Source organism: Microcaecilia unicolor, chromosome 3, assembly GCF_901765095.1.
Source record: "Microcaecilia unicolor chromosome 3, aMicUni1.1, whole genome shotgun sequence".
NCBI lineage: Eukaryota > Metazoa > Chordata > Amphibia > Gymnophiona > Siphonopidae > Microcaecilia > Microcaecilia unicolor.
This window is the reverse complement of record NC_044033.1, coordinates 8,538,808-8,566,456: the sequence shown is the minus strand read 5'-3', so window position 1 is coordinate 8,566,456 and position 27,649 is coordinate 8,538,808. Positions and strand designations below refer to the sequence as shown.

The following is a 27,649-nucleotide window of genomic DNA, read 5'->3' as shown; positions in this document are numbered from 1 at the left end:
CAAGCACACCGTGATGTGTTGTCCGTACATTTTACAACAAATGAACTTTAGAAGGGGGCTCTCTCTGGCACAGTTCAAATGCTGAGGCAAGAATTAGCAGTGAGTTTGATATACTGAGACGAGACGTAAGCACATCCTAATACAGGAATGAGTTTCATTCATGTCACAGTGCGCACAGAAGTAACCCGTTCCCACACATCATCCCACGTGGATTCAGAGACTTTACTGTATGTGTTTACGACAGGGACGGATTTAAGAGCGTACTGGGACGAGGAAGGTTTTCCTTTAGAGATCTTTGTGGATCGTAGTAGCTGAAAAGGTAAGGGAAAAGAGGTTAGCCTTATAGACTACAGTGAAACCTCGGTTTTCGTCGACTTTGGATTTCGTCGTTTTCGGTTATCGTCGATTTGTTTCGCAAAATTTTTGTCTCGGATTTCGTCGGCGTTACCTCAATAATTTCTATATACTGTATATAGCAAGGGGTTGGGACGAGTATACAACATCTGGGGAACTTCCGACGCTCCTTCACGTTGCATACACGTGAACAAAACCCCAACTTCGCGTTGAGAGGAACTCCTTGCGTACAGGCAGCGTTGATTGAGAGATAGGGGCCAGGATTACGTGAAGACTGCTCGTGCTGCCATGGTGCCTCGGTTTTCGTCGATAATTTTCGAACGAATTATCAATGAAAACCGAGGTTTCACTGTATAAGAGATCATAGAAAGAGAAAGACAGGAGATAATATCTGGAAAAGCGAAGAGAAGCTGGTAGAGTAGTCAGGAAAGCCAAGATGCAAATGGAAGAAAAAATAGCCAATACGGTAAAATGGGGGACAAGATGTTTTTTGTAGATACGTTAGTCATGGAAGGAAGTACAAAAGTGGCACTGTGACACTCAAAGGTGAAGGGGAGGAATATGTAGAAGCTGATAAGGCGGAACTGCGGAATTGCTTAATAAATATTTCTGTGTTCACGGCTGAAGCGCTGGGACCAGGACTGCAGAAGACAAACGCAAATAGGAACGGAGGGGTGATAGTCCCTGAACGATTTTCAGAAGACTGTGTTCGTGAGGAGCTGGCTAAACTAAAGGTGGACAAAGCAATGGGGCCGGATGGCATCCATCCAAGGGTACTGAAGAACCTTAGGGAAGTTCTAGTGGCTCCACAATGCTTCTCTAGAGTCGGGAGTGGTCCCAGAGGACTGGAGAAGAGCAAACGTGGCCTCTCTCCACAAAAGCGGAAGAGGTTGGGAACTACAGGCCAGTTAAGTCTGACTTCTGTGGTAACGGTAAGTAAATTACTGCAAACACTTTTAAAACTGAGAATAGTAAAGTTTTTGGAATCCAGTGGATTACAGAAGGCAACACGGTTTCACTAGAGGCAGGTCTTTTCAGACAAATCTGATTCATTTCTTTGATTGGGCAACCAAAGAGTTGGATCGAGGGAGAACGCTAGATATGGTGTATCCCTGAGCCCATACACCGGGCCCCCTCCCTACCCATCTTCAAATCATTGCTCAAAGCCCACCTCTTCAATGTCGCCTTCGGAACCTAATCACTACATCTCTTCTCAGGAAATCTCATCTACCTCAACTTGACATTTCTTCCTTTAGATTGTAAGCTCTTCTGAGCAGGGACCGTCCTTATTCGTTAATTTGTACAGCGCTGCGTAACCCTAGTAGCGCTCTAGAAATGTTAAGTAGTAGTAGTAGTAGTAGATTTTAGCAAAGCCTTTGACACAGTTCTGCATAGATGACTAATAAATAAACTGAGAGCCCTCTATGCTGAGAGGGAGTCCTCAACCTACAGTCCTTATCACGTTTTCAATAGTGAACATAAGAACAGCCATACTGGCTCACACAAATGGTCCATCTAGCCCAGTATCCTGTTTTCAGCAGTGGACAATCCAGGTCACAAGTACCTGGCAGAAACCTAATTAGTAGCAACATTCCTTGCGATCAAGGCTTTGTTCTGTTTCTGTGAGTCTGATGACATCAGACTCAGAAACAGAACGAAGGAAGAAGAGGACCTCGGCTGGTGGGGGTTGGGGTCCCCCGCCAGCAAAGGTAGGCGACGGCGGGTTGGCGGCAGGAGGGGGGCCGAGAGGGTCGTCGGCAGCGGGGTCCAGGGTCAAATCTAAGGGGCCCAGGCCCCTGTGGCTCCACGTAGCTACGCCCCTGCTACATCCTCCGGCAATGAGCTTAACTGTTCTTTGAGTGAAAAAATATTTCCTCCTATTTTAAAAATATTTCCATGCAATTTCATTGGGTGACCCCTGGTCCTTGTATTGTTTGAATGAGTGAAAAATCGATTCACTTCCACCTGCTCCACACTACTCAGTATTTTGTAGACCTCAATCATATCCCCCCCCCCCCCCACCCCACCATCCGTCTCTTTTCCAAGCTGAAGAGCCCTAACCTCTTTAGCTTTTCCTCATATGGGAGGAGTTCCATCCCCTTTATCATTTTGGTCGCTCTTCTTTGAACCTTTTCTAATTCCGCTATATCTTTTTTGGGATATGGCGACCAGAATTGAACACCGTAATCGAGGTGTGGTCGCACCATGGAGCGATACATTACATTACATCCAGGCTTATATCCTGCTAACACCTTTCAGTTCTAAGTTACAAATATCAAGAAAACACTTACATTCTTCCTAAGTGAAAGAGAAGACCCTATAACCTGGGGGACAAAGTTCTTTAACATGAGAATTTTCCTCAGAAAATAGCCGTTAAAACAGGGGCGTAGCCAGACAACAGATTTTGGGTGGGCCTAGGCAAGAAGTGGGTGGGCACCAAGTGTCCCCCCCCCCCATCACCACCACCACCACAAAAATATCTCAGCTGACGAGAAAACACTTCTTTCCACCTTGGCTTACCATCAAAGGGAAGTCTTCAGCTGATAGAGCTTGAAATCTCCACCAGCTACCACTAAACGTATGCTACTGTTGAGTGGGCCTGAACCCTAAGTGGGTGGGCCCTGGCCCACCCAGGCCCACCTGTGGCTACGCTACTGCGTTAAAAATAAACATCCTGGCTGATGTCCTTAATCAATATCAATTTGGTGGCAGAGCAGGTGGGGGGAAGAGGGGTTGGTGGTTGGGAGGCGAGGATAGGGGAGGGCAGACTTTTATACGATCTGTGCCAGAGCCGGTGATGGAAGGCGGGACAGGTGGTTGGGAGGCAGGAAAAACTGCTGGGCAGACTTATACGGTCTGTGCCCTGAGAAAGACAGGTACAAATCAAGGTAAGGTATACACATGAGTTTATCTTGGGCAGACTGGATGGACCGTGCAGGTCTTTTTCTGCCGTCATCTACTATGTTACTATGTAATTTATTACCCACTGAGCGAATATTGAAATAATAACATGGAATAGGATTATATGATGAAGTACTGCTCTGTAGGCTTTGCAAAGGCTTGAGTAAAATCTGTCTTATTTTGCAGCCCTCCCCTATTAATTCCTAGCATCCTGTTTGCTTTTTTGGCTGCCGCCGTACACTGAGCAGAAGATTTCAGAGTACTGTCTACAACGGCACCTAGATCTTTTTCTTGAGTGCCGACTTCTAAAGTGGACCCTAGCATCAGATAACTATGATTTGGATTATTCTTCCCAATCTGAATCACTTTGCATTTGTCTACATTAAAAATTTCATCTGCCAGATGGATGTCTAGGTAACCTCTGCGGGACTCCAGGGAACTCGTTGTTCCCAGTGATTGAAAACAGAATATTGAAGCACCGCCCCCTAGTGGCAGGAATCCAGTTGGAGGACTCCCGCTCAGCTGAAAGGGAACAGAGGTTAAGGGTGAGCAACTGTCACACAGCACATCATCTGAGTACATTAGTATTTATGTGAGGAATTGGCTTTTGAAAACTGACTTCTTACACCCTCATTCTCCCTCATCACAGTCTTGCCAATTTAATCACGTTCACTGTAATTAATACATTTCCTGAAATGCTTTATCTTTGTCTGCGCATCTCGACTACATTCTAACCTCCTGATTTTCAGCCGGCGGCAATCAGCATTTTTTTTAAACGCTGATCGTCGCCGGCTAACTTATCCCACAATATTCTCTGCCGGGCCATGTCTGGGCACCAGCACTGAACATGGGTGGGATAATTTGGGGCGGGCATGCTGCCAGAATTTATGCAGGCCTGACTGATATTCAGCCAGAGCTGCATTTTTGTTAAAAAAAAAAAGCCTCTGAGCCCCCTCCTGCCCCCCAACAATGGCTCTCTTTCTTTCCCCCTCTCCCACCAGCCTGTGGCAAGAACCTCCTCCGGAGGGCCCCTCGCCCCCCCCAGCCATCCAGGTAGGCCCTACCCCTAGGCCTATAGCACTGGTGGTCCATGGAGGAGTGCAGGCCTTCACTCCTGCCCTTTGCGGCTGCTGAAGGAAAATGGCTGCCGTGAACCCCCCTCCGGGGGGGGGGGGGGGGGGGTTTCTTATTGCGGGCTGCAGAGAGAGGGAAGGAAAGAGGGCTACTTTCGGGGGTGGGTGGGAGGGGGCGCTGGGTTTTTTTTTTTCCTTTTTACAAAAAAAGAAACAAAAGTCATGCGGGCCCCAGTAAATTAGGCCAGGCAACTTTAGGACAGCTTTGGAGCATAACCCCGGGTTCCTCCCTAATGCCGCTCCTCCATACCACCCCTGACCTGTCCCTTTTTTTGGCGGCGGTCAGAAGTGATATTCAGCGGCACTGCCCGCTTTAATGCCTTTGAATATTGGGGAGTAGGCAGGGACAAGCGATTCAAGCGGGCGGAGCCTCTCCCACCCACTTAAATCACTTTGAATATCGGCCTCTCAGTTTGTACAGTGCTGTGTACGCCTGACAGACATGGTAAGTAACTGGACTTAGATGTGATGAGGAGTGGAGAACTGTCCAACCGAGACTCACCTTTTTAAAAATGAAGATTACAGACGGCTCCTTTCCATCACTGTTGTCAGTTGTGCTCAAGACTCCTTCCCTGCCATTTGGATTCTCCTCCTCCCCTGTAGACAGAGAGAGAGCAAGATACTATGACTATTTCTGAAGGCCCGACTACACCTGGCATGGGATGGTGACCGTCTAAAATTGAGCCCAGACTTCCACAGAACAGCACAGACAGAGGAGGACACTCGCAGGACCAGGTACTGGACTTCAAGAGGAGTAACCTGATTAAAATGGGGGAGGCCTTTAGGGAGGTACTGGAAAAGGGGAGCACATGGGCGGAGTAGGATAGCAGTGAGAAAAATTAAAACGTGTTCTGGTAAGGGCAACCTATGGCAACCAACAGCAAGACAGAAGAAGGACACCAGTCTGGTTTTCAAAAGAAGTAACTGAAAGGACGGACAAAAAGTTTCACCAAACATACAAGGGATCTCAGAAAGGGCAGGACTGAGATGAGTATCTGGAAAAGCTGAGGGAAGCAGGGAAAGCAGTTAGAATTTTCAGAAGGCGTTTGACAAAGTACCTCATGAAAGACTCCAGAGGAAATTGGAGAGTCATGGGATAGGAGGTAGTGTCCTATTGTGGATTAAAAACTGCCCGTCTTCAAGTCTTTGCTTAAAGCCCACCTCTTCAATGCTGCGTTCGGCACCTAACCTTTACCGTTCAGTGAATCCAGACTGCCCCAATTTGACTGCCCCTATCGGACCGACCGTTCACTTGTCTATTAGATTGTAAGCTCTTTGAGCAGAGACTGTCTCTCTTTGTTAAATTGTACAGCGCTGCATAACCCTAGTAGCGCTCTAGAAATGTTAAGTAGTAGTAGTAGTTAAAAGACAGAAAACAGAGAGTGGGGTTAAATGGTCAGTATTCTCAATGGAGAAGGGTAGTTAGTGGGGTTCCCCAGGGGTCTGTGCTCGGACTGCTGCTTTTTAACATATTTATAAATGACCTAGAGATGGGAGTAACTAGTGAGGTAATTAAATTTACTGATGACACAAAGTTATTGAAAGTCGTTAAATCGCGGGAGGATTGTGAAAAATTACAAGAGGACCTTACGAGACTGGGAGACTGGGCGTCTAAATGGCAGATGACGTTTAATGTGAGCAAGTGCAAAGTGATGCACGTGGGAAAGAGGAACCCGAATTATAGCTATGTCATGCAAGGTTCCACGTTAGGAGTCACGGACCAAGAAAGGGATCTAGGTGTCGTCGTTGATGATACGTTGAAACCTTCTGCTCAGTGTGCTGCTGCGGCTAAGAAAGCAAATAGAATGTTAGGTATTAATAGGAAAGGAATGGAAAACAAAAATGAGGATGTTTTAATGCCTTTGTATCGCTCCATGGTATGACCGCACCTCGAATACTGTGTTCAATTCTGGTCGCCACATCTCAAAAAAGATATAGTGGAATTAGAAAAGGTGCAGAGAAGGGCGACGAAAATGATAAAGGGGATGGGACAACTTCTCTATGAGGAAAGGCTAAAGTGGCTAGGGCTCTTCAGCTTGGAGAAAAGGCGGCTGAGGGGAGATATGATAGAGGTCTATAAAATAATGAGTGGAATTGAACGGGTAGATGTGAAGCGTCTGTTCACGCTTTCCAAAAATACTAGGACTAGGGGGCATGCGATGAAGCTACAATGTAGTAAATTTAAAATGAATCGGAGAAAATCTTTCTTCACTCAATGTGTAATTAAATTCTGGAATTCTGCCTTCTTTGGCACATGGGTTATGGCAGTGTCAGCGAATTCGGGGTTTCTGGACAGCTCTTGCCCGGTTTGTGTCGAGGGTTCTGAAGTGTAGAATACAGTTCACTTTTGAACGAATCATGTTTAGCTCGCCAAGAGTATGGGCACGGGGTACAAAAGAAGAGAAGCTATTTCTGAGTAAGTCTTGCATTCTGGGGAAGAAATGCATATTGAATCATTGGATAAAGGACATACCGCCCTCCTATTGGTATTGGAGGAATAAATTGCACGAGCTTATGCTGTGGGAAGCCAGAGGTGCGCGATTTACCCCCAAAAGAAGGAAGCATTTCATAAACATTTGGACTGCATACCTGAATGTTGTAGCGCCCAGAGTTAGAAGTCAGGTATTGAATGAGTTGGAATGAATGGGAATGAATGTGGAGCAAGAGAGAATGATGAGTAGGGAGAAGTACTGGGGGGGGGGGGGGGGGGGGGGGGGGGGGGGAGGGAAGAGGAGGGGGGATGATGCTGAGACATGCACCGCCGACATTTGACCATATGGGAATGGCTTTAGTCTGCTAAGGATATTGATATGAACAATAAAGCTGTATGATTCGTGGTAAAGATGGAGATGGTAGATGAAGGGCTATGAGAAACAAAGCCCTGGGCAGTAGGTCGTGCATATAAGCTACTGCCTCAGGAGGAAGAATGTTCTTAATCCCAATGTCTTGAACGAATGCCCTATGGATGGTAGCACTGTTTGAAACTGGCTTGAACATAGCGGGAAGGGAAGGGGGGGAAGGGGGGGGACGAGTGGATGGGAGGGGGACGGGGGGAGGGAGGGGGGGGGAAAATAAAGAAAATGTTCACAAGCTGATTTGAACTAGCATATTGTTACTTGGTTGAGTATCTCTCAGTGTATAACATGTTTAACTGTTGTTGTTCTTAATAAAAAAGATTTAAATATAAATTCTGGAATTCATTGCCAGAGAATGTGGTAAAGGAGGTTAGATTAGCGGAGTTTTAAAAAGGTTTGGACGGCTTCCTAAAGGAAAAGTCCATAGACCGTTATTAAATAGACTTGGGGAAAATCCACTATTCCTGGGATAAACAGAATAAAATGTTTTGTACATTTTTGGGATCTTGACAGGTATTTGTGACCTGGATTGGCCACTGTTGGAAACAGGATGCTGGGCTCAATGGACCTTTGGTCTTTCCCAGTATGGCAATACTTATGTACTTATGATGATGAAGAGGAGAGCAGTGATGGGTATCAATGACATAGGAAAATATGGGAGGGAGGTTCTGCAAGCCAAATTTAGGCTCTTAGGTAGAAAGCTCAAATCCAGAACCTCTAGGGTAGCATTTTCTGAAGTGCTACACGTTCCATGCGCAGGGCCCAGGAGACAGGCAGAGCTCCAGTGCGTGGATAAGGCGATGGTGCAGGGAGGAGGGTTTTAGATTTGTTAGGAACTGGGCAACATTCTGGAGAAGGGGAAGCTTATTCCGGAAAGATGGACTCCACTTAACCAGGATGGAAACAGGCTGCTGGCATCAGCATTTAAAAAGGAGATAGAGCAGTTTTTAAACTAGAAGCTGGGTGCAGGCCGACAGTCGCTCAAAAGCACAAGGTTCAGAACAAGGTATCTTTAAAAGATGTCAACAAAACAGGAAAGACAGGGCATCCCGATAGCGAGGTTAAACATAGTAACATAGTAGATGACGGCAGAAAAAGACCTGCACGGTCCATCTAGTCTGCCCACGATAAACTCATATGTGTATACCTTACCTTGATTTGTACCTGTCTTTTTCAGGGCACAGACCATATAAGTCTGCCCAGCAGTATTTCCCGCCTCCCAACCACCAGTCCCGCCTCCCATCACCGGCTCCGGCACAGACCCCGTATAAGTCTGCCCTCCCCCATCCTAGCCTCTCAACCACCAACCCCTCTTCCCCCCGCCACCCAATTTCAGCTAAGCTTCTGTGGATCCATTCCTTCTGCACAGGATTCCTTTATGCCTGTGCCACACATGTTTGAATTCTGTTACCGTTTTCATCTCCACCACCTCCCGCGGGAGGGCATTCCAAGCGTTCACCACCCTCTCTGTGAAGAAATACTTCCTGACATCTTTCCTGAGTCTGCCCCCCTTCAATCTCATTTCATGTCCTCTCGTTCTACCGCCTTCCCATCTCCGGAAAAGATTTGTTTGCGGATTAATACCCTTCAAATATTGAGACCATAGTAGACCAGATGTCTTTAAATATAAAGCACACAGATTTTAAAGATGGCAAAATTATCACTGTAAAAGTAATGGAAGCGATGCTGAAGGAAAGGATAGTGAATTTCCTGGAAGCCAATAAGTTGCAAGATCCGAGACAACATGGTTTTACCAAAGCGAAATCGTGCCAAACGAATCTCATTGAGTTCTTTGATTGGGTGACAGGAGAATTGAATCAGGGACGAGCTATGGACGCAATCTACTTAGATTTCAGCAAAGCTTTTGACACGGTTCCCCACAGGAGGCTCTTAAATAAACTGGATGGGCTGAAGATAGGACCCGAAGTGGTGAACTAGATTAGGAACTGGTTGACGGACAGACACCAGAGGGTGGTGGTGAATGGAATTCGCTCGGAGGAGGGAAAGGTGAGTAGTGGAGTGCCTCAGGGATCGGTGCTGGGGCCGATTCTGTTCAATATATTTGTGAGTGACATTGCCGAAGGGTTAGAAGGTAAAGTTTGCCTATTTGCGGATGATACTAAGATCTGTAACAGAGTGGACACCCCGGAGGACAGGTACAAATCAAGGTAAGGTATACACAAAAAGTAGCACATGTGAGTTTATCTTGTTGGGCAGACTGGATGGACCGTGCAGGTCTTTTTCTGCCGTCATCTACTATGTTACTATGTAACAACAAACATTGTTTGAAACGTCTGTACGCAAATACCAGAAGCCTAAGAAATAAGATGGGAGAGTTAGAATATAATTGCACTAAATGAAAAGATTAGGCATCTCCTGAGACCTGGTGGAAGGAGGATAACCAGTAGGACACTTGTCATACCAGGATATAAATTATATCACAGTGATAGGGTGGATCGAATTGGTGGAGAGGCAGCATTATACGGTAAGGAGGGCCTTGAACTGAACAGACAAAATTCTGCAGGAAATACAAAATACATCTTGGAATCCCTATGGATGGAAATTCCGTGTGTAAAGGGGAAAAGGATAGTGAGAGGAGTGTACTACCGTCCGCCTGGCCAGGATGAACAAACGGATGTAGAAATGTTAAAGGAAATTAGGGACGCAAACAAACTGGGCAACACAATAATAAAGGGTGATTTCAATTACCCAGATATAGACTGGGTAAATGTAACATCGGGGCACGCTAGGGAGATAAAATTCCTTGATGAAATCAAGGACTGCTTTATGGAGCAGCTGGTACAGGAGCCGACGAGAGAAGGAAAAATTCTAGACCTAGTCCTTAGTGGAGCACATGATCTGGTGCAGAAGGTAATGGTGCTGGGGCCGCTTGATAACAGTGATCATAACATGATCAGATTTGATATTATCTCTGGACTAAGTTCACACAGGAAATCTAATATGTTAGCATTTAACTTTCAAAAAGGAGAATATAGTAAAATGAGAAGAATGGTGAAAAAAAAACTTAGAGGAGTGACTGCAAGGGTCAAAACTTTACATCAGGCGTGGATGGTGTTCAAAAACACCATCCTGGAAGCCCAGGCCAAATATATTCTGCGTATTAAAAAAGGAGGACGGAAGACCAAGCAACAGTCAGCACATTGGAGCCAACTCTGTGGGTGCTGTGAGTGCTTGAGCACCCCCAATATTAAGAAAATTCCTTGGATGTGCCCAGGGAAGGGTTATTTCCATTGGACGTAGCACCCCCAATAATGTTGAAAAGTTGGCTCCTATGAGTCAGCATGGTTAAAAAGTGAGGTGAAGGAAGCTATTAGAGCTAAAAGAAAATCCTTCAGAAAATGGAAGAAGGAACCAACTGAAAATAATAAGAAACAGCATAAGGAATGTCAAGTCAAATGCAAATAAGGAAGGGAAAGAGGGACTTTGAAAAAAAGATTCTGTTAGAGGCAAAAACACATAGTAAAAACTTTTTTTTTTTTAGGTATCTTAGAAGCAAGAAGCTGATAAAAGAATCAGTTAGAAGACCAAGAGGGCATAATCGAAAGGGACACCCAAGTTTTGCTGCGGACGTCCTCGTAAAACGTCCCGGTGAAGGGGAGGGGAAACTCGTATTATCGAAACAAGATGGGTGTCCATCTTTTGTTTTGATAATACGGTCGGGGACGCCCAAATCCTGAAATTTAGGTCGTCCTTAGAGATGGTCGTCCCTAGACTTGGTCATTTCTGATTTTCGGCGATAATGGAAACCAAGGACGCCCATCTCAGAAAGGACCAAATGCAAGCCCTTTGCTCGTGGGAGGAGCCAGCATTCGTAGTGCACTGGTCCCCCTGACATGCCAGGACACCAACCTGGCACCCTAGGGGGCACTGCAGTGGACTTCACTAATTGCTCCCAGGTACATATCTCCCTTACCTTGTGTGCTGAGCCCTGCAAATCCCCCTAAAACCCACTACCCACAACTGTACACCACTACCACAGCCCTTATGGGTGAAGGGGGCACCTAGATGTGAGTACAGTGGGTTTCTGGTGGGTTTTGGAGGGCTCACATTTACTACCACAAGTGTAACAGGTAGGGGGGGATGGGCCTGGGTCCGTCTGCCTGAAGTGCACTGCAGCCACTAAAACTGCTCAAGGGACCTGCATACTGTTGTGATGGAGCTGAGTATGGCACCTGAGGCTGGCATAAACGCTGGCAAAAAATATTTTGAAAGATTTGTTTTGAGGGTGGGAGGGGGTTAGTGACTACTGGGTGGTCATCTGGTCAGTTCGGGCACCTTTTTCTGCCTTGATCGTAAAAAAAAACAGGGCTAGGTAAAGTCGTCCAAGTGCTCATCAGGGACACCCTTCTTTTTCCATTATGGGTCAAGGACGTTCATGTGTTAGGCACGTCCAAGTCCCACCTTCGCTACGCCCCCGTGAACTTTGGTCATCTCTGCGACGGAAAGCAGTTGGGGACGCCCAAATCGGCTTTCGATTATACTGATTTGGGCGACCCTGTGAGAAGGACGCTCATCTTCTGATTTGTGTTGAAAGATGGGCATCCTTCTCTTTCGAAAATGAGCCTGCAAGAGGTAAAAAGGGCACTCAGGGAAGACAAGGCCATAGTGGAAAGATTAAATTAATTCTTTGCTTTGGTCTTCACGAAGGAAGACGTCGTATAGGGAAGAGGACTTGATATACTGCCTTTCTGTGTTTTTCGCATTTACATTCAAAGCGGTTTACATAGTATATACAGGTACTTATTTGTACGTGGGGCAATGGAGGGTTAAGTGACTTGCCCAGAGTCACAAGGAGCTATAGTGGGAATTGAACCCAGTTCCCTAGGATCAAAGTCCACTGCACTAACCACTAGGCTACTCCTCCACTAGCAGTATTCCATCTAGAATCTCAAAAGAGGGAAAAGGGACTTGATATACTGCCTTTCTGTGGTTTCTGCAGCTACATTCAAAGTGGTTTGTGTAGTATATACAGGTACTTATTTGTACCTGGAGCAATGGACAGTTAAGTGACTTGCCCAGAGTCACAAGGAGCTGCAGTGGGAATTGAACTCAGTTCCCCAGGATCCAAGTCCACTGCAATAACCACTAGGCTACTCCTCCACTCATTCCAACAATAAGAGCCAACCTCATCAGTGATGTCACAATGGCTTGAGATTGCCCAATACTTGGCTCACTTCTGATATTGTGATGTCATAAGGGAAAGGGGGAAAAGGAAATGGGACTTGATATGCCGCCTTTCTGAGGTTTTTGCAACTACATTCAAAGCGGTTTACATATATTCAGGTACTTATTTGTACCTGGGGCAATAGAGGGTTAAGTGACTTGCCCAGAGTCACAAGGAGCTGCAGTGGGAATCAAACTCAGTCCAGGATCAAAGTCCACTGCACTAACCACTAGGCTACTCCTCCACTCATTCCACCAGTAAGAGTCAACCTCATCAGTGATGTCACAATGGCTTCACAATGGCTTGATTGCCCGATACTTGGCTGACTTCTGATATTGTGATGTCATAAGGGAAAGGGAGAAAGGGAAATGGGACTTGATATACCACCTTTCTGAGGTTTTTGCAACTACATTCAAAGTGGTTTACATATATTCAGGTACTTATTTTGTACCAGGGGCAATGGAGGGTTAAGTGACTTGCCCAGAGTCACAAGGAGCTGCAGTGGGAATTGAACCCCGTTCCCCAGGATCAAAGTCCATTGCACTAACCACTAGGCCACTCCTCTTACCAGTGCAAGAAATTGAATCAAATCTCTGTAAACCTGGAAGCTATAATGGGGCAATTTGACAAACTGAAGAATAGTACATGGCCTGGACCGGATTGGAAAGTAGCATCTGCTTGAGCAATCTTGAAGAAGGCCACTCTGGACCCGTCCCAATCTGTATTAATGGAGAAAGTTTTCTTCCTACAGTTAAGCTAATTCGTAGAGCAGAAACTAGTGTTACATCCCCGGCAATCAGGATTTAGGCCGACTTGTAGTACAGAAACTATTCTGGCATCTGTTCTTAGCGAACTGAGGTCTCATTTAGATGCTTTATTACTTCACCTTAGCTATTTCGCTTGACTTGTCGGCGGCCTTTGACTTGGTGGATCATTCTATATTACTTTCACAGCCACTAGGGATCTCGGGAGTAGTTTTTCAGTGGTTCTAATCGTAGATCGTTCTTTTCTCGTCACTTCTAATTGCTCCACTTCTTCTGATAAAGTCTTAATATGTGGAGTACCTCAGGGTTCTATACTTTTATGTCTTTTGTTCAATATTTTCTTAAGCCCACTTGCTACCCTCATTCAAGAATTCTGTATCTGTTTCCACATATATGCCAACGATATCTTACTATTGTATAAGGTCAGTCCCTCAAATTTAGATCTTCTGCAGTTGTGTTTACAAGCTATTACTTGGTGGCTTGCAGACCTCCATCTTGTTTTAAATTGTGACAAGATGGTGGCGTCTGACTGACCATTTGCCTGCTCCTACTACCCCTCTTTTATTATTTGACACTTTAATCACTCCGGTATCAAGCTTCCGATATTTAGTTGTGTATCTCTGGATTCTAGTCTTTCATTTGAGCCACAGGTTTCTGCTTTATGTAAATCACAGTTCGTTCTATTGCGTCAATGGAGATCAGTTCAGTTGTTCTTTGAGCATGATACGTTTCATTCTCTAATTCTCTCTCTTTAGGTGACTCATCTGGACTACTGTAATATCATCCGAGGGAACGGTACAGTATAGGGGGTGAAGTGCTTCAGTGTACGAAGGAAGAGTGGGACTTGGGGGTGATTGTGTCTGATGAGCTTAAAGCTTCCAAACAGGTAGAAAACGCGATGGTCAAAGCCAGAAGGATGCTTGGATGCATAAAAAGAGGCATGACCAGCAGGAAAAAGGAGGTGATAGTGTCATTGTATAAGTCCCTGGTGAGGCCCCATTTGGAGTACTGTGTGCAGTTCTGGAGACCGCACCTACGGAAAGATATAAACAGGATGGAGTCGGTCCAGAGGGCGGCTGCGAAATTAGTAAGTGGTCTTGAATGCAAAATTTATAGGGACAGGCTTATGAACCTCAACATGTGGGTAAGAGGAACCCGAATCATGTGGGTAAGAGGAACCCGAATTATAGCTACGTCTTGCAAGGTTCCGCGTTAGGAGTTACGGATCAAGAAAGGGATCTGGGTGTCGTCGTCGATGATACGCTGAAACCTTCTGCTCAGTGTGCTGCTGCGGCTAGGAAAGCGAATAGAATGTTGGGTGTTATTAGGAAGGGTATGGAGTCCAGGTGTGCGGATGTTATAATGCCGTTGTATCGCTCCATGGTGCGACCGCACCTGGAGTATTGTGTTCAGTACTGGTCTCCGTATCTCAAAAAAGATATAGTAGAATTGGAAAAGGTACAGCGAAGGGCGACGAAAATGATAGTGGGGATGGGACGACTTTCCTATGAAGAGAGGCTGAGAAGGCTAGGGCTTTTCAGCTTGGAGAAGAGACGGCTGAGGGGAGATATGATAGAAGTGTATAAAATAATGAGTGGAATGGATCGGGTGGATGTGAAGCGACTGTTCACGCTATCCAAAAATACTAGGACTAGAGGGCATGAGTTGAAGCTACAGTGTGGTAAATTTAAAACGAATCGGAGAAAATTTTTCTTCACCCAACATGTAATTAGACTCTGGAATTCGTTGCCGGAGAACGTGGTACGGGCGGTTAGCTTGACGGAGTTTAAAAAGGGGTTAGATAGATTCCTAAAGGACAAGTCCATAGACCGCTATTAAATGGACTTGGAAAAATTCCGCATTTTTAGGTATAACTTGTCTGGAATGTTTTTACGTTTGGGGAGCGTGCCAGGTGCCCTTGACCTGGATTGGCCACTGTCGGTGACAGGATGCTGGGCTAGATGGACCTTTGGTCTTTCCCAGTATGGCACTACTTATGTACTTATGTACTTATGTACTTATGTGTGTGCTGGAAGAGAGGAGACATGATAGAAACGTTTAAATATCTCAAAGGCATTTATGTACAGGAAGAGAGCCTTTTTCAAATGAAGGAGAGCTCTGGAATGAGGGGTCATACAACAAAGTTAAGAGGGAATAGGCTTAGGAGTAACCTAAGAAAGTATTATTTCACAGGAAGGGTGGTGGAGGTGTGGAATGGCCTCCCGGTGGAGGTGGTGGAGTTGAGGACTGTTCATGGGATAAGCATGAGGGATCGCTTAGGAAAAGGAAGAGTTAGGGGTTACAGAGGATGGGCTGACTGGATGGGTCATATGGCCTTTATCTGCCGTCATGTTTCTATGCTTCTATTTAGGTATTTCTAAATCTTTGCTTACAAGACTTCAGACATTGCAGAATACAGCTATTTGCCTCCTCTATCATTTAAGTAAATTAGATCATGTTACATCTGCTTCAAAGGATAATCATTGGCTGCCAATTCTCTACCTTTGTCTTTATGTGGTGAAGTCAATATAAAGAAATTTAAATCACTGTTGAAAGCTTGGTTATTTAAGCAGGCCTATACTGGCAAATGAGAAGGCTGGGAGAGAGAGTGAGAAGAATGACTTTTTATTTAACTGGTATGCTTGTGCTAATTTTTTCTGGGTTCTCTTGTAAATGTATGTATTACTTTTTCTATCAAAATATTACAGTTCCTTTCTTTTACTCTTTGATATTTTACGTTTGTTAACTGCTTTGTTGTGTTCGACAGTTAAGGCGGTATATCAAGTTACAAATAAATAAATATTGAGGACGAGCCCTGCACCACACCTGTGCCAATAGGGAGATCTGTGCCGTATCTGTGCCATTAGGGAGGTCTGTGCAGGTGGAAACCCTTGAGTGGCGTCTGCGAGGGCAAATCTGTGCTGGATCTGTGCCAGTGGGTCATCCAGAACTCTACCTGTCAGGGAGGGTAACCTGGTTGTGCTGCTAAGCAATCAGGAAAAACTGGAAAAGTCTCACATTGCCTGCCCCTCCTCCCCACGATGGCTGTCTCACCTTTGTTCATCAGGTTTATCTTTGTCTCGTGTTCGGCATTGGCTTCATTGCTTTGGCAAGTCTTCTCTTTCGTAACGTGGTAGCAGAAAAATTCCTGCAACAGAGGGATGTTGGTAATGAGAGGCATAGTTACATGAGAAACAGCGAGAGGGGGGAAAATGGGAGTAGCTTCAGGGCAGGGAAGGGGAGAGGAGGGGAATAATGGGAGAAGGTGCAAATGGTAGAGAGTGTGAGCAGAAGTGTGGGGGAAAAGGTGAAGGCAAGAGAGGAGGAATTTAACTGGAGAGAAGGGGGACAGAGGAAATAGTGGGGGAAGGGATGAGTGGTGAGGACAGGGGAAGAGGAGTCAGTGAGGTAGAAGGTGGGGAAAACAAAGTAATGAGAGAGGAGTGAGATCCAGGTGGAGGAAGCAGTAATGGGAGAGGAGGGAGCTTCAACTGGAGGACACAGTCATGGGAGAGAAGTGAGGTCTGGACGGAGGATGCAGTAACAGGAGAGAACGGGGCAGAAGTGAGGGCTGAGGGAGGAAGTATGGGAGGAGAAGAGACGGTACAGCAAATAACAGTGAATTAAAGACTAAAACGGCCCATTGAGTGTGCCTTGAAGCAATTTCTTCACTCGAGGATAGTTGAGCAGATAAATTCCCATATGAATCTCAATATCCAGTCCTGCTACATTTACTCATTTATTTCAGGCAGCCAAGGAGTGTGAATGACCAGGGTGATGAACCGAGGAACGTACAAGTCTTAAGGCTTCACTGAAGCATGGACTCTACACTGTTCGTGTTTCTGCCTATGCCTTCGTCAGGAGTCCAGGCAAATAGGACCAAATAAAGCACACAGAATTGGGAAAATCCGGGCATACTTGCAAACCAAGTATCATCGTATCTCCCTACAATGATACTCGGTTCGCAAGTGTCCATCTAGAAATACGATCGGCACCAGCAGTATTTGACTGTTTACAATAGCAACTTGGCTTCACCGGCTCTTCCCGGTGTGTGGGGGTTGTTCCAGATACGAACCCACTCGGGGTTGCTGACCGTTATAGGATTATAATGGTTTTGTTATGATTTCCCTTTCTGATGAAGATGTGTGAAACTCGGCCAGAGTCAAAGGGAATATGGATTGAAATTGAGAGAAAGAATGGACGAATGTATGAGTATGTTTTGAGCACCAACAAGAGCACGAGATATCCTTAAGGGAAGTGATTATTATAATATTAGCTGTGCATTCTTTTGGACAGATCTGTTTGTTTTGTTTGTGGAGATAGTTATATTAGTGTCACTGAATATGCATGTACCTCCATATATTTAATGTAGGAATAAGTTAGTAGGGTCTAAGAAGGTTGGGCAATGTTTTGTCAACAAATATGAAAATGTGATAATTTCAATTTAATATACTACCTTATATATGGTGAAGGCCTTACATTAGGTTTGGGTGTATGTACATACATTTAAGGAGGTGGAACATCGAATGTGCAGTGATGGTTCCAACTGTGACATGACCACATATTCTCCCTGGGGATATAATGGTTGCACCAGGCACGGACTGAGCACATTTTGATATACAAAAATTTTTTTTGTAGAATTGTTTTTACTTGCATTAAGAGAAAATTTAAAAAATATTATTTGAGCCTAAGGAGATGTATGAGTTGATTTGTTAGACTTGGGGTATTTATGTGTGTGCTTCCACATATATAGGTTCACCGATTGCATGCCTGGATTTTCCTGCTGCTGTGTGTTATATTTGGTCCTATTTGCCTGGACTCCTGATGAAACACAGAAGGTGTAGTTCATGCTTCAGTGAAGCCTGGTTTACCTTATGATGTGCTGTTTTTAAGTGAATTGTTTACAATAAAGACTCGTTCTACCTTCCTTGGTTCAACATCCTGGTAATTCCCACTCCTTGGCTTGTTTGTGTTGACTTTTGTGGGATTGCTTGTCTCATTTATTTCAGAACATTACACAAATCCAGAAACACATGTCTCCAGTGTGGATAACAAAGTACATACACCGTAATACAAGTTAAAAAGTAATGAACTGTGTTGCATGCAAATGTAAGCAAAACAACTCATTATTATGCAAATGGAGTAGCACAACTCATGAAAATATTTGGCAAGCTGCAGTACTCTTGAAAGTTGACTATATCTGAACAGAATTAGCTACTGTCTTCTGGGAACACTGGTAGGGCCTTTTAAAGATTTCCCTTTTGTAAAATTTCCTAGTGGACCACGGTCCATGTCTGCCCATGCCCCCTCCAGGCAACCCGGATTTTAAATTGTGAAAAAAAAGATGGCTACTTTGAATCCATATCGTTGGCCATGAAGTCCTACCCACTCGCCGGTAAAGTAGACCCCCCCCCTTACAGGTTACTGCCTTATCCCCCAATCTCTCCCACCTTACTTGACAGCTGCAGGGTCCTTAAGGGGGCAGGATCCCCACTCACTCCTCTCCTGCCTCCAGCCTATGCCTTTCCTATACTATAATGGAGTTCCTTTCCTTTTCATTCTTTTGAGAAGTACATATTGTATATTGCTTAGAAAGTTCTACTTATAGACAGTATAACAAGCTTTTAGTAAACTTGAAACTGGAAAACAGCCCTGGCCGACTCCTGGATTCTCTTTGGTCTTCCAGATACAAAGGTATTTGTTAAAGCCCTGGAGATGGAGTCCTGAGGGGAAGGAGAGCTAGAAATGCCAGACCACCCTGCTGAAACGAAAGACAAGAGAACTGATGGGCCTGGGGGTCAGGGAGCCAGGGGTGAATATCTGGCTGAGAGGAAGAACCAAAACATGAAGCTGGAGACTTGAACTTACTCCACAGATTGCTTTTGCTTTTCAGTGATTTCATGGCTTGGCAGGGAGCTGCACTGGGCACGAACGACACACCTTGCTTGAATATGGGGTTAGGAATATTTCTAGCACAGCCCTGGTGAACCAAGCAGGGTGTGATGCTACACACCTGTCACGCTTTGCCGCCCTGTGGCTGACATTCTTTGCTGAGAGGAGCCCCAGGCTCTGTCAGACTGCCTATTTTAATCCCCGTCCTTTGACAGGGCGTAACTTTCAAATGCTCTGCCAGAATAAGAAGTTGACTCGTTCTTAATTTTGTCTAAATCAAGCACAGTTTGCTGTGTCCCTCAGTAACTTTATATCCAGCAGCACATGGACTTGATGCCACAGGGGGGGCTGGTGACGTCCTCCGATTTATAAGATGCTGTGCGTTAACCCTTTTATTTCATTTCTAGAAGGCACTCACCAACTGGAGATATCAGAAGCGATCTTTTCACATCATCAGTCGACAAACATGGGGATACCCCTAATGAAGTCACTAAGAGGAATTTGTGTTAACTGTATCATCACTAAACTATTCTGTAATGTGCTGGAATACCAAAATTCCTAACGAACTGTGTAACTCTGCACTGAAGTCTGACTGGGTTTCTTCCAAAGCACCTACCCACCACCGGTCACAACTTTAGCTTACAAGACACTGATTAACAAACATGTTAAAAGACATTCCCCTGGGCGGAGCTTGGTTTGCAAGCTGAGGGGATGCATAGAGTAACGTATCTGGGTTTAAAAAAAGGTTTGGATAAGTTCCTGGAGGAAGAGTCCATAGTCTGTTATTTGAAGCCATTGCTTGCCCCAGGATTGGTAACATGGGATGTTTCCACTATTTGGGGTTCTGCCAGGTACTTGTGACCTGGATTGGCCACTCTTCGAAACAGGATACTGGGCTAGATGGACCATTGATCTGACCCAGAATGGCTATTCTTATGTTCTTATGTTTTAGAAATGGAAAGTGGCTCTTCTGCTACCATGCAAGGGTATCCATGGAGAGAGCAGATTCATAACTATAAAGCTCTTTTGATAGTTAAGAAACACACTTTTTATGTCTCGCCTCACCCCATGCTTGGAATAAACTCCCTGAGCCCATACGCCAGGCCCCCTCCCTGCCCATCTTCAAATCCTTGCTCAAAGCCCACCTCTTCAATGTCGCCTTCGGCACCTAACCACTACACCTCTATTCTAGACTGCCCCAACTTGACATTTCATCCTTTAGATTGTAAGCTCCTTGGAGCAGGGACTGTCCTTCTTTGTTAAACTGTACAGCGCTGCGTAACCCTAGTAGCGCTCTAGAAATGTTTAGTAGTAGTAGTAGTTATTCCAAATTAGTGGGGAGTGAACCTGATCCTAAAAAGCTATTCTCACTTTTACAGAATTGAATTAATGTTGATTCAGATCCCAAAAATGTACAAAACATTTTATACTGCTTATCCCAGAAATAGTGGATTTCCCCAAGTCCATTTAATAATGGTCTATGGACTTGGAAGCCGTCCAAAAACTCTGCTAAGCTAACCGCCTTTAATGGACGTGTGACAAAATAAAAATTGGCGCACGTCCATTTTGGGCCTGAGACCTTACCACCACCCGTTCACTCAGCGGGAAGGTCTCATGCGTTAACCGGGTGGTAATGGTGTACGCGTGTGTTCAAATGCTGATTACCGTCCCCGTGCGGCAGAAAATAAAATTATTTGCCAGTGCGCGTAAAGGATGCACGTAAAAAATGAAATTACCGAACTCCAAATTGACGCACGTTGGGTGCGTGTAGGCGCCTACATGGCTTAGGAAAAGGACCTCTTGATTACAGTAACTTAGCGCTAACAGGCTGTTCAGAGTATTATTTTTAGACCAACTGCAGATCATGCAAAATACGACGGTCAGATTAATCTATGGGCTGACACATTAGGACTCAGTGAGCGGACACTCTCTGAAATTACATTGGTTGCCAATCAAAGAACGCATCCTATTCAAAACCTGTGTAATGGTATTTAAGATTCTGTCAGGTGCAGCTCCTTTGTATATGATGCATCTTGTGAATCTTCTTTGTAGATCCAATACACGAAACCAATTTTTCTTGCAATTTCCTAAGGCTACTGCTTTAAAAGTTAGACGTTTCTTTGCCTCACTTTATTATCAGATGGCTTCATCAAGGAATTCACTTCGCATACTTTTGTGAAGTTGCCAACATTATGCATTGTTTAGGAAAAATGTTTAAACATTTTTTTTAGTTCCATGAACTTGATTCTAGTTATGGTTTAGGAAGGAATATGTTGTATTGTGTTACTGGCAGAGTTTAAAAGGGGGTTAGACGGTTTCCTAAAGGACAAGTCCATAAACCGCTACTAAATGGACTTGGGGAAAAATCCACAATTCCAGGAATAACATGTATAGAATGTTTGTACGTTTGGGAAGCTTGCCAGGTGCCCTTGGCCTGGATTGGCTGCTGTCGTGGACAGGATGCTGGACTCGATGGACCCTTGGTCTTTTCCCAGTATGGCATTACTTATGTACTTATTGTAATTCCCAGAAAGTTGTTCCTGAAACCCGCCTTAAACTGATAAGGAACGTGGTGGACTATAAGACATGTTATATAACATATAATGTACACACGTTCCAACTACGTGCCATACATGTAAACTTCCCAGGGGGCGGAGTTGTGATGTACATACGGACTTGGTAATAAGATACGTGTGCACATGGAGTACATGCCTGACGAAAGACTTAAACGTGCGTCAGGGGAGAGTTGTGAGAGCCGATGTTATGAAGCATGAAAGTTAAAATAGAGTAGTGCCAAAATGCGGTGACAGATAATCTTAGTTTAAATACATTTCACTAAGATTTTCACTGGCCAATGGTCCACCAAAGCTGTAACGGCATTACTAATGTGCTGGGGTGAGCTTCATAAAATCAGACTAGAAAGTCGGATTTTGCATAGAAAGGAAATTGCTAGATGCCATATATACTCCAATAGAAACCCATATAAATACAAAGCAAGATAGCATTTTCCCTAAAATATAAAGGGGGGGGGGGATGTTAAGTGAAAGAATTTATATTCCAGCATTCCTCCCCTTCCCCCCTCTCCCTCCTCTGCCACCATGGCTCCCCCCTCAAATTGAAAGATCTCCCACTACCTCTCTCTCCCCCCCCCGAACAGAAAAAGCCCTTCTTCTGTACCCACCCATAGCCCCCCCCCCATGGGCCTATATACCAGCCCAGTAGTCTAGTGGTGAGTGGGGGCATGAGCAATCCCCACTCAATCCTGCCCATGCCACCTCCACAGTCAAAATGGCTGCCACGACCTCCAACGGCAACTTCTAAAATTATCTCCATTTTCTGTGCAAGTTTGGAAATTATTAACCCATGTTTTAGCCCTGGGGCTGAAGATCATTGATGAGCTTAACCTACATCCCTGTCTCATCCCTTGTTTTTTTTTTTGTTACATTTGTACCCCGCGCTTTCCCACTCTTGGCAGGCTCAATGCAGCTTACATGGGGCAATGGAGGTTAAGTGACTTTCTCAGAGTCACAAGGAGCTGCCTGTGCCTAAAGTGGGAATCAAACTCAGTTCCTCAGTTCCCCAGGACCAAAGTCCACCACCCTAACCACTAGGCCACTCCTCCACTGTTGCTACTATTTGAGATTCTACATGGAATGTTGCTATTCCACTAGCAACATTCAATGTAGAAGTCGGCCCTTGCAGATCACCAATGTGGCCGCGCAGGCTTCTGCTTCTGTGAGTCTGACGTCCTGCACGTACGTGCAGGACAGGACGTCAGACTCACAGAAACAGAAGCCAGTGCAGCCTTCTACATGGAATGTTGCTAGTGGAATAGCAACATTCCATGTAGAATCTCCAATAGTATCTATTTTATTTTTGTTACATTTGTACCCCGCGCTTTTCCACTCATGGCAGGCTCAATGCGGCTTACATGGGGCAATGGAGGGTTAAGTGACTTGCCCAGAGTCACAAGGAGCTGCCTGTGCCTGAAGTAGGAATGGAACTCAGTTCCTCAGTTCCCCCCAGGACCAAAGTCCACCACCCTAACCACTAGGCCATTCCTCCACTATTGCTACTATTTGAGATTCTACATGGAATGTTGCTATTCCACTAGCAACATTCCATGTAGAAGTCGGCCCTTGCAGATCACCAATGTGGCCACGCAGCCTTCTACATGGAATGTTGCTAGTGGAATAGCAACATTCCATGTAGAATCTCCAATAGTAGCAACATTCCATGTAGAATCTCCAATAGTATCTATTTTATTTTTGTTACATTTGTACCCTGTGCTTTCCCACTCATGGCAGGCTTAATGCGGCTTACATGGACGTCAGACTCACAGAAACAGAAGCCTGCGCAGCCTAGTGGAATAGCAACATTCCATGTAGAATCTCCAATAGTAGCAACATTCCATGTAGAATCTCCAATAGTATCTATTTTATTTTTGTTACATTTCTACCCCGCGCTTTCCCACTCATGGCAGGCTCAATGCGGCTTACATGGGGCAATGGAGGGTTAAGTGACTTGCCCAGAGTCACAAGGAGCTACCTGTGCCTGAAGTGGGAATCGAACTCAGTTCCTCAGTTCCCCAGGACCAAAGTCCACCACCCTAACCACTAGGCCACTCCTCCACTCACAGCTGAAGTTATCTGTTTATTGATAGATGAATTCCTTAATCTAATTATATCATAGGTTTTCCCCCAATTCCAGTTTACAGTACTTGGAGGTTGAGGTCAGGATTCCATATAGAGTCAAAAGCTTTTCAAAGTCAATAAAATATGCAAATATCCTCCCTCAATCTTTTTCTTGCTATTTCAATAACAGCATACATGAAAACAACAAATAAATAGTAACACAACAGTAATACAACAATGATAGGGAGAAAAGACGTAAGAGAACACATAGGATCTGCAAGAAAAGATTCAACAGGCTGTCAGGTTGCCAGAGAACTATCGCCTCAATAGCAGACTATAGACTTTTCCTCCAGGAACTTGTCCAAACCTTTTTTAAACCCAGATACGTTAACCGCTGTTATTACGTCCTCCGGCAATGAGTTCCAGAACTTAACTGTTCTTTGAGTGAAAAAATATTTCCTCCTATTTGTTTTAAAAGTATTTCCATGTAACTTCCTCAAGTGTTCCTTAGTCTTTGTACTTTTGGAACCACTAAAAAAAATCGATTTACTTCTACTCATTCTCCACCACTCAATCATATCTCCCCTCATCCGTGTCTTTCCCAAGCTGAAGCGCCCTAACCTCTTTAGCCTTTCCTCATATGAGAGGAATTCCACACAGAAAATGATTTATCAAATTACTCCCTCACAGGACACTTTTCAAAAGATATTTGCCTTTAGAAATGGCTACTCAGGCGGGTCAGATGGCTATTTGCATGTGAAAATTTCACCAGTTTGAAAAAGGGAACATGTGCCTATAATTTCCCTAGTATTATGACCGCATGGGAAAGACATGCAGCTGGGCTGAAGTGTGCATACATTTCCTGCTTTATTCTATGTATTCATTTTATAAACTGTGAGCACAAGTCTCCATCCCGCACCCTGCAATGGCGATGCTGGGGTCACACCAACCCCTGCATATACAGGGTGCATATGTATGAGTTGAAATGCAGATACACCAGGCAATTTTGTGAATGGCTATTTCTGCCTCCACAATGCTTTCTTCACATGGAAATGCTTATCAAATCATCTCCAGCAGGGACACTTTTGTTTGCATGGCTGTGGAGGAATTTTGAAGGTAGAGTTATGTTGGGGAAGCAACAATTTATTCCTGTATTTTCAAAATTAGCTGTGTTATGTTTGCAAGAAAGGTACCTGTGCTACTTGCTGAAGATTACAAGGTGCACATAAGTAATGCCACAACATCGAGCCCAACATCCTGTCCACGACAGCGGCCAATCCAGGCCAAGGGCACCTGGCCAGCTTCCCAAACGTACAAACATTCTATACATGTTATTCCTGGGATTGTAGATTTTTCCCAAGTCCATTTAGTAGCGGTTTATGGACTTGTCCTTTAGGAAACCGTCTAACCCCTTTTTAAACTCTGCCAAGCTAACTCTGCCAAGCTAACTCTGGCAGTGGGTTTTGAACCCTGGCTTCTCTGGTTCCCAGCTATCCTCCAGAACCATTCAACCTGCTTGCTGGGCTGTTTGAGCCCATTTTGCTCAGGGTTTTGGAAAAGATGGACAAGATACATGCAAAAAAAATCTTCTTTATTTTAACTAGAGGATCGACTCTGTCTGGGATTTCATTAATTTCTCAAACAGATTTTCAACAAGTACTACAGAGTCTAGTATGGACAGGACTCGACTATTGCAACATTGAGTATATTGGTTTTACCAGCCACTTGCATTCAGTCTTGCAAATAGTTCAAAATTCTACAATTTGTCTGTTATGTGGGTTGTCTACGAATGAACATATTTCGCCTTTTCATAAGAAACTGCAGTGGTTGACTGTATCAGAGAGGATCCGGTTTTAACTGCTGACTTTAGTACATACGTAAGTAATGCCACACTGGGAAAAGACCAAGGCTCCATCGAGCCCAGCATCCTGTCCACGACAGCGGCCAATCCAGGTTAAGGGCACCTGGCGAGCTTCCCAAACGTACAAACATTCTATACATGTTATTCCTGGAATTGTGGATTTTTCCCCAAGTCCATTTAGTAGCGGTTTATGGACTTGTCCTTTAGAAAATCGTCTAACTCCTTTTTAAACTCTGCCAAGCTAACAGCCTTCACCATGTTCTCCGGCAACGAATTTCAGAGTTTAATTACGCGTTGGGTGAAGAAACATTTTCTCCGATTTGTTTTAAATTTGCTACACTGTAGTTTCATCACATGCCCCCTAGTCCTAGTATTTTTGGAAAGCGTGAACAGACGCTTCGTAAGAGTCCGTATCAGGAGTCATCACGCTATCTGACTGTTTGCATTGGTATAAACCTGCACAAACACTTCACTCGGAAGCCTCCTGTATGTTGGAAGTACCAAATTTCCAGCTCTTTCAGCCTGAACTTTACAAGGAGGAGGATTTTCTCAGCAGCAGGGTCCTGTCGAGTGGAACAAACTTGACAAACACAGAAGAACAGAAGACCCTTGTGCAGGTCAAAGCAATCAGGAAAACACAGCGAAGGTGACACCAAAGATGATGGAAAAACAAAACATACAACGGACTCCGGTAGTTCGCATCAAAAGTTTCCAATGGACTCAACCAGCATCGTGTTTCGGCCACAAAGGCCTGCCTCAGGAGTCCCTGTAGCAGGGCCGCCGAGAGGGGGGGACAGGGGGGGGACAAAGTTCCCCGGGCCCGGGCCTCCGGGGGGGGGGGGGGCACGGCGCCACCGGCGCAGTCTGGTCCGCCTGCCTTCCGTCGCTCCTTGGCATTGAACTTAAGCGCCTCACCTTCGAAAGCGCAGCAAGCAGCAGCAGACCACTCCTTCCTTCCGTGTCCCGCCCTCGCCTGATGTAACTTCTACGAGGGCGGGACACGGAAGGAAGGAGTGGTCTGCAGCTGCTTGTAGCTGCGCTTTCGAAGGTGAGGCGCTTAAGGTCAGTGCAGAGGGCCCGGGGGAGGAGAGAGGGCCTGGTGGCGGAGAGAGGACCCGGTGGCAGGTGGGCCCGGCGACCTTGGGTGGGGGGGGGGAGGCCTGGAGTCGGCCTTGTCCCAGGCCTGGCCCAGTCTCTCGGCGGCCCTGCCCTGTGGAAGTGTTTAACTCCTCAGTGCTCTGTAACGTCTGAAAACAAATACACCTAAACACAGATGTATCAACACAGGAGCAAAACCATTTTGGAAGTGAGCGCTCCTGTGTTGATACATCTGTGTTTAGGTGTACAGTGATACCTCGGTTTTCGTTGATAATCCGTTCGAAAACAATCGGCGAAATCCGAGGCAATTATTTCCATATGAATATAAAAGACTAATGTAAAGAATAAATGAACATTTAACTGAAAAACGCAAAATAAACACATTACACCAAATACTGTATAAGCAGTAATCACTTACATGTAACTGTAGTATTAGCACTCGCCAATGAAATCTGAGACAAATTTTTCACGGAAAAAATAGACGAAAATCGAAACAGACAATAACCGAAGTCAACGAAAACCGAGGTATTACTGTATTTGTTTTCAGACGTTATAGAGCATACGTGGTAACATAGTAGATGACGGCAGAAAAAGACCTGCACGGTCCATCCAGTCTGCCCAACAAGATAAACTCATATGTGCTACTTTTTGTGTATACCCTACTTTGATTTGTACCTGTCCTCTTCAGGGCACAGACCATATAAGTCTGCCCAGCACTATCCCCGCCTTCAAACCACCAGCCCCGCCTCCCTCCACCGGCTCTGGCACAGACCGTATAAGTCTGCCCAGCACTATCCCCGCCTTCAAACCACCAGCCCCGCCTCCCTCCACCGGCTCTGGCACAGACAGTATAAGTCTGCCCAGCACAATCCCCGCCTCCAAACCACCAGTCCCGCCTCCCACCACCAGGTCTGGCACAGACCGTATAAGTCTGCCCACCACTATCCCCGCCTCCCAACCACTTAGCACTGA

General features: G+C 45.1%; 1 protein-coding gene across 3 annotated transcripts in view; it reads right to left on the bottom strand.

Moving 5' to 3' along the window:
• Nucleotides 1–27,649, bottom strand: part of SLC29A1 (solute carrier family 29 member 1 (Augustine blood group)) — a 309,536-nt gene that overhangs the window by 59,622 nt on the left and 222,265 nt on the right. For all 3 annotated transcript variants that reach the window (XM_030195748.1, XM_030195747.1, XM_030195749.1), the window contains 2 exons: nucleotides 16,247–16,340; nucleotides 4,891–4,985 (listed from right to left, as the gene is read on the bottom strand). In XM_030195748.1, coding sequence (XP_030051608.1) covers nucleotides 4,891–4,985; nucleotides 16,247–16,340 — 189 coding nt within the window. The remainder of the gene's footprint in view (nucleotides 1–4,890; nucleotides 4,986–16,246; nucleotides 16,341–27,649) is intronic.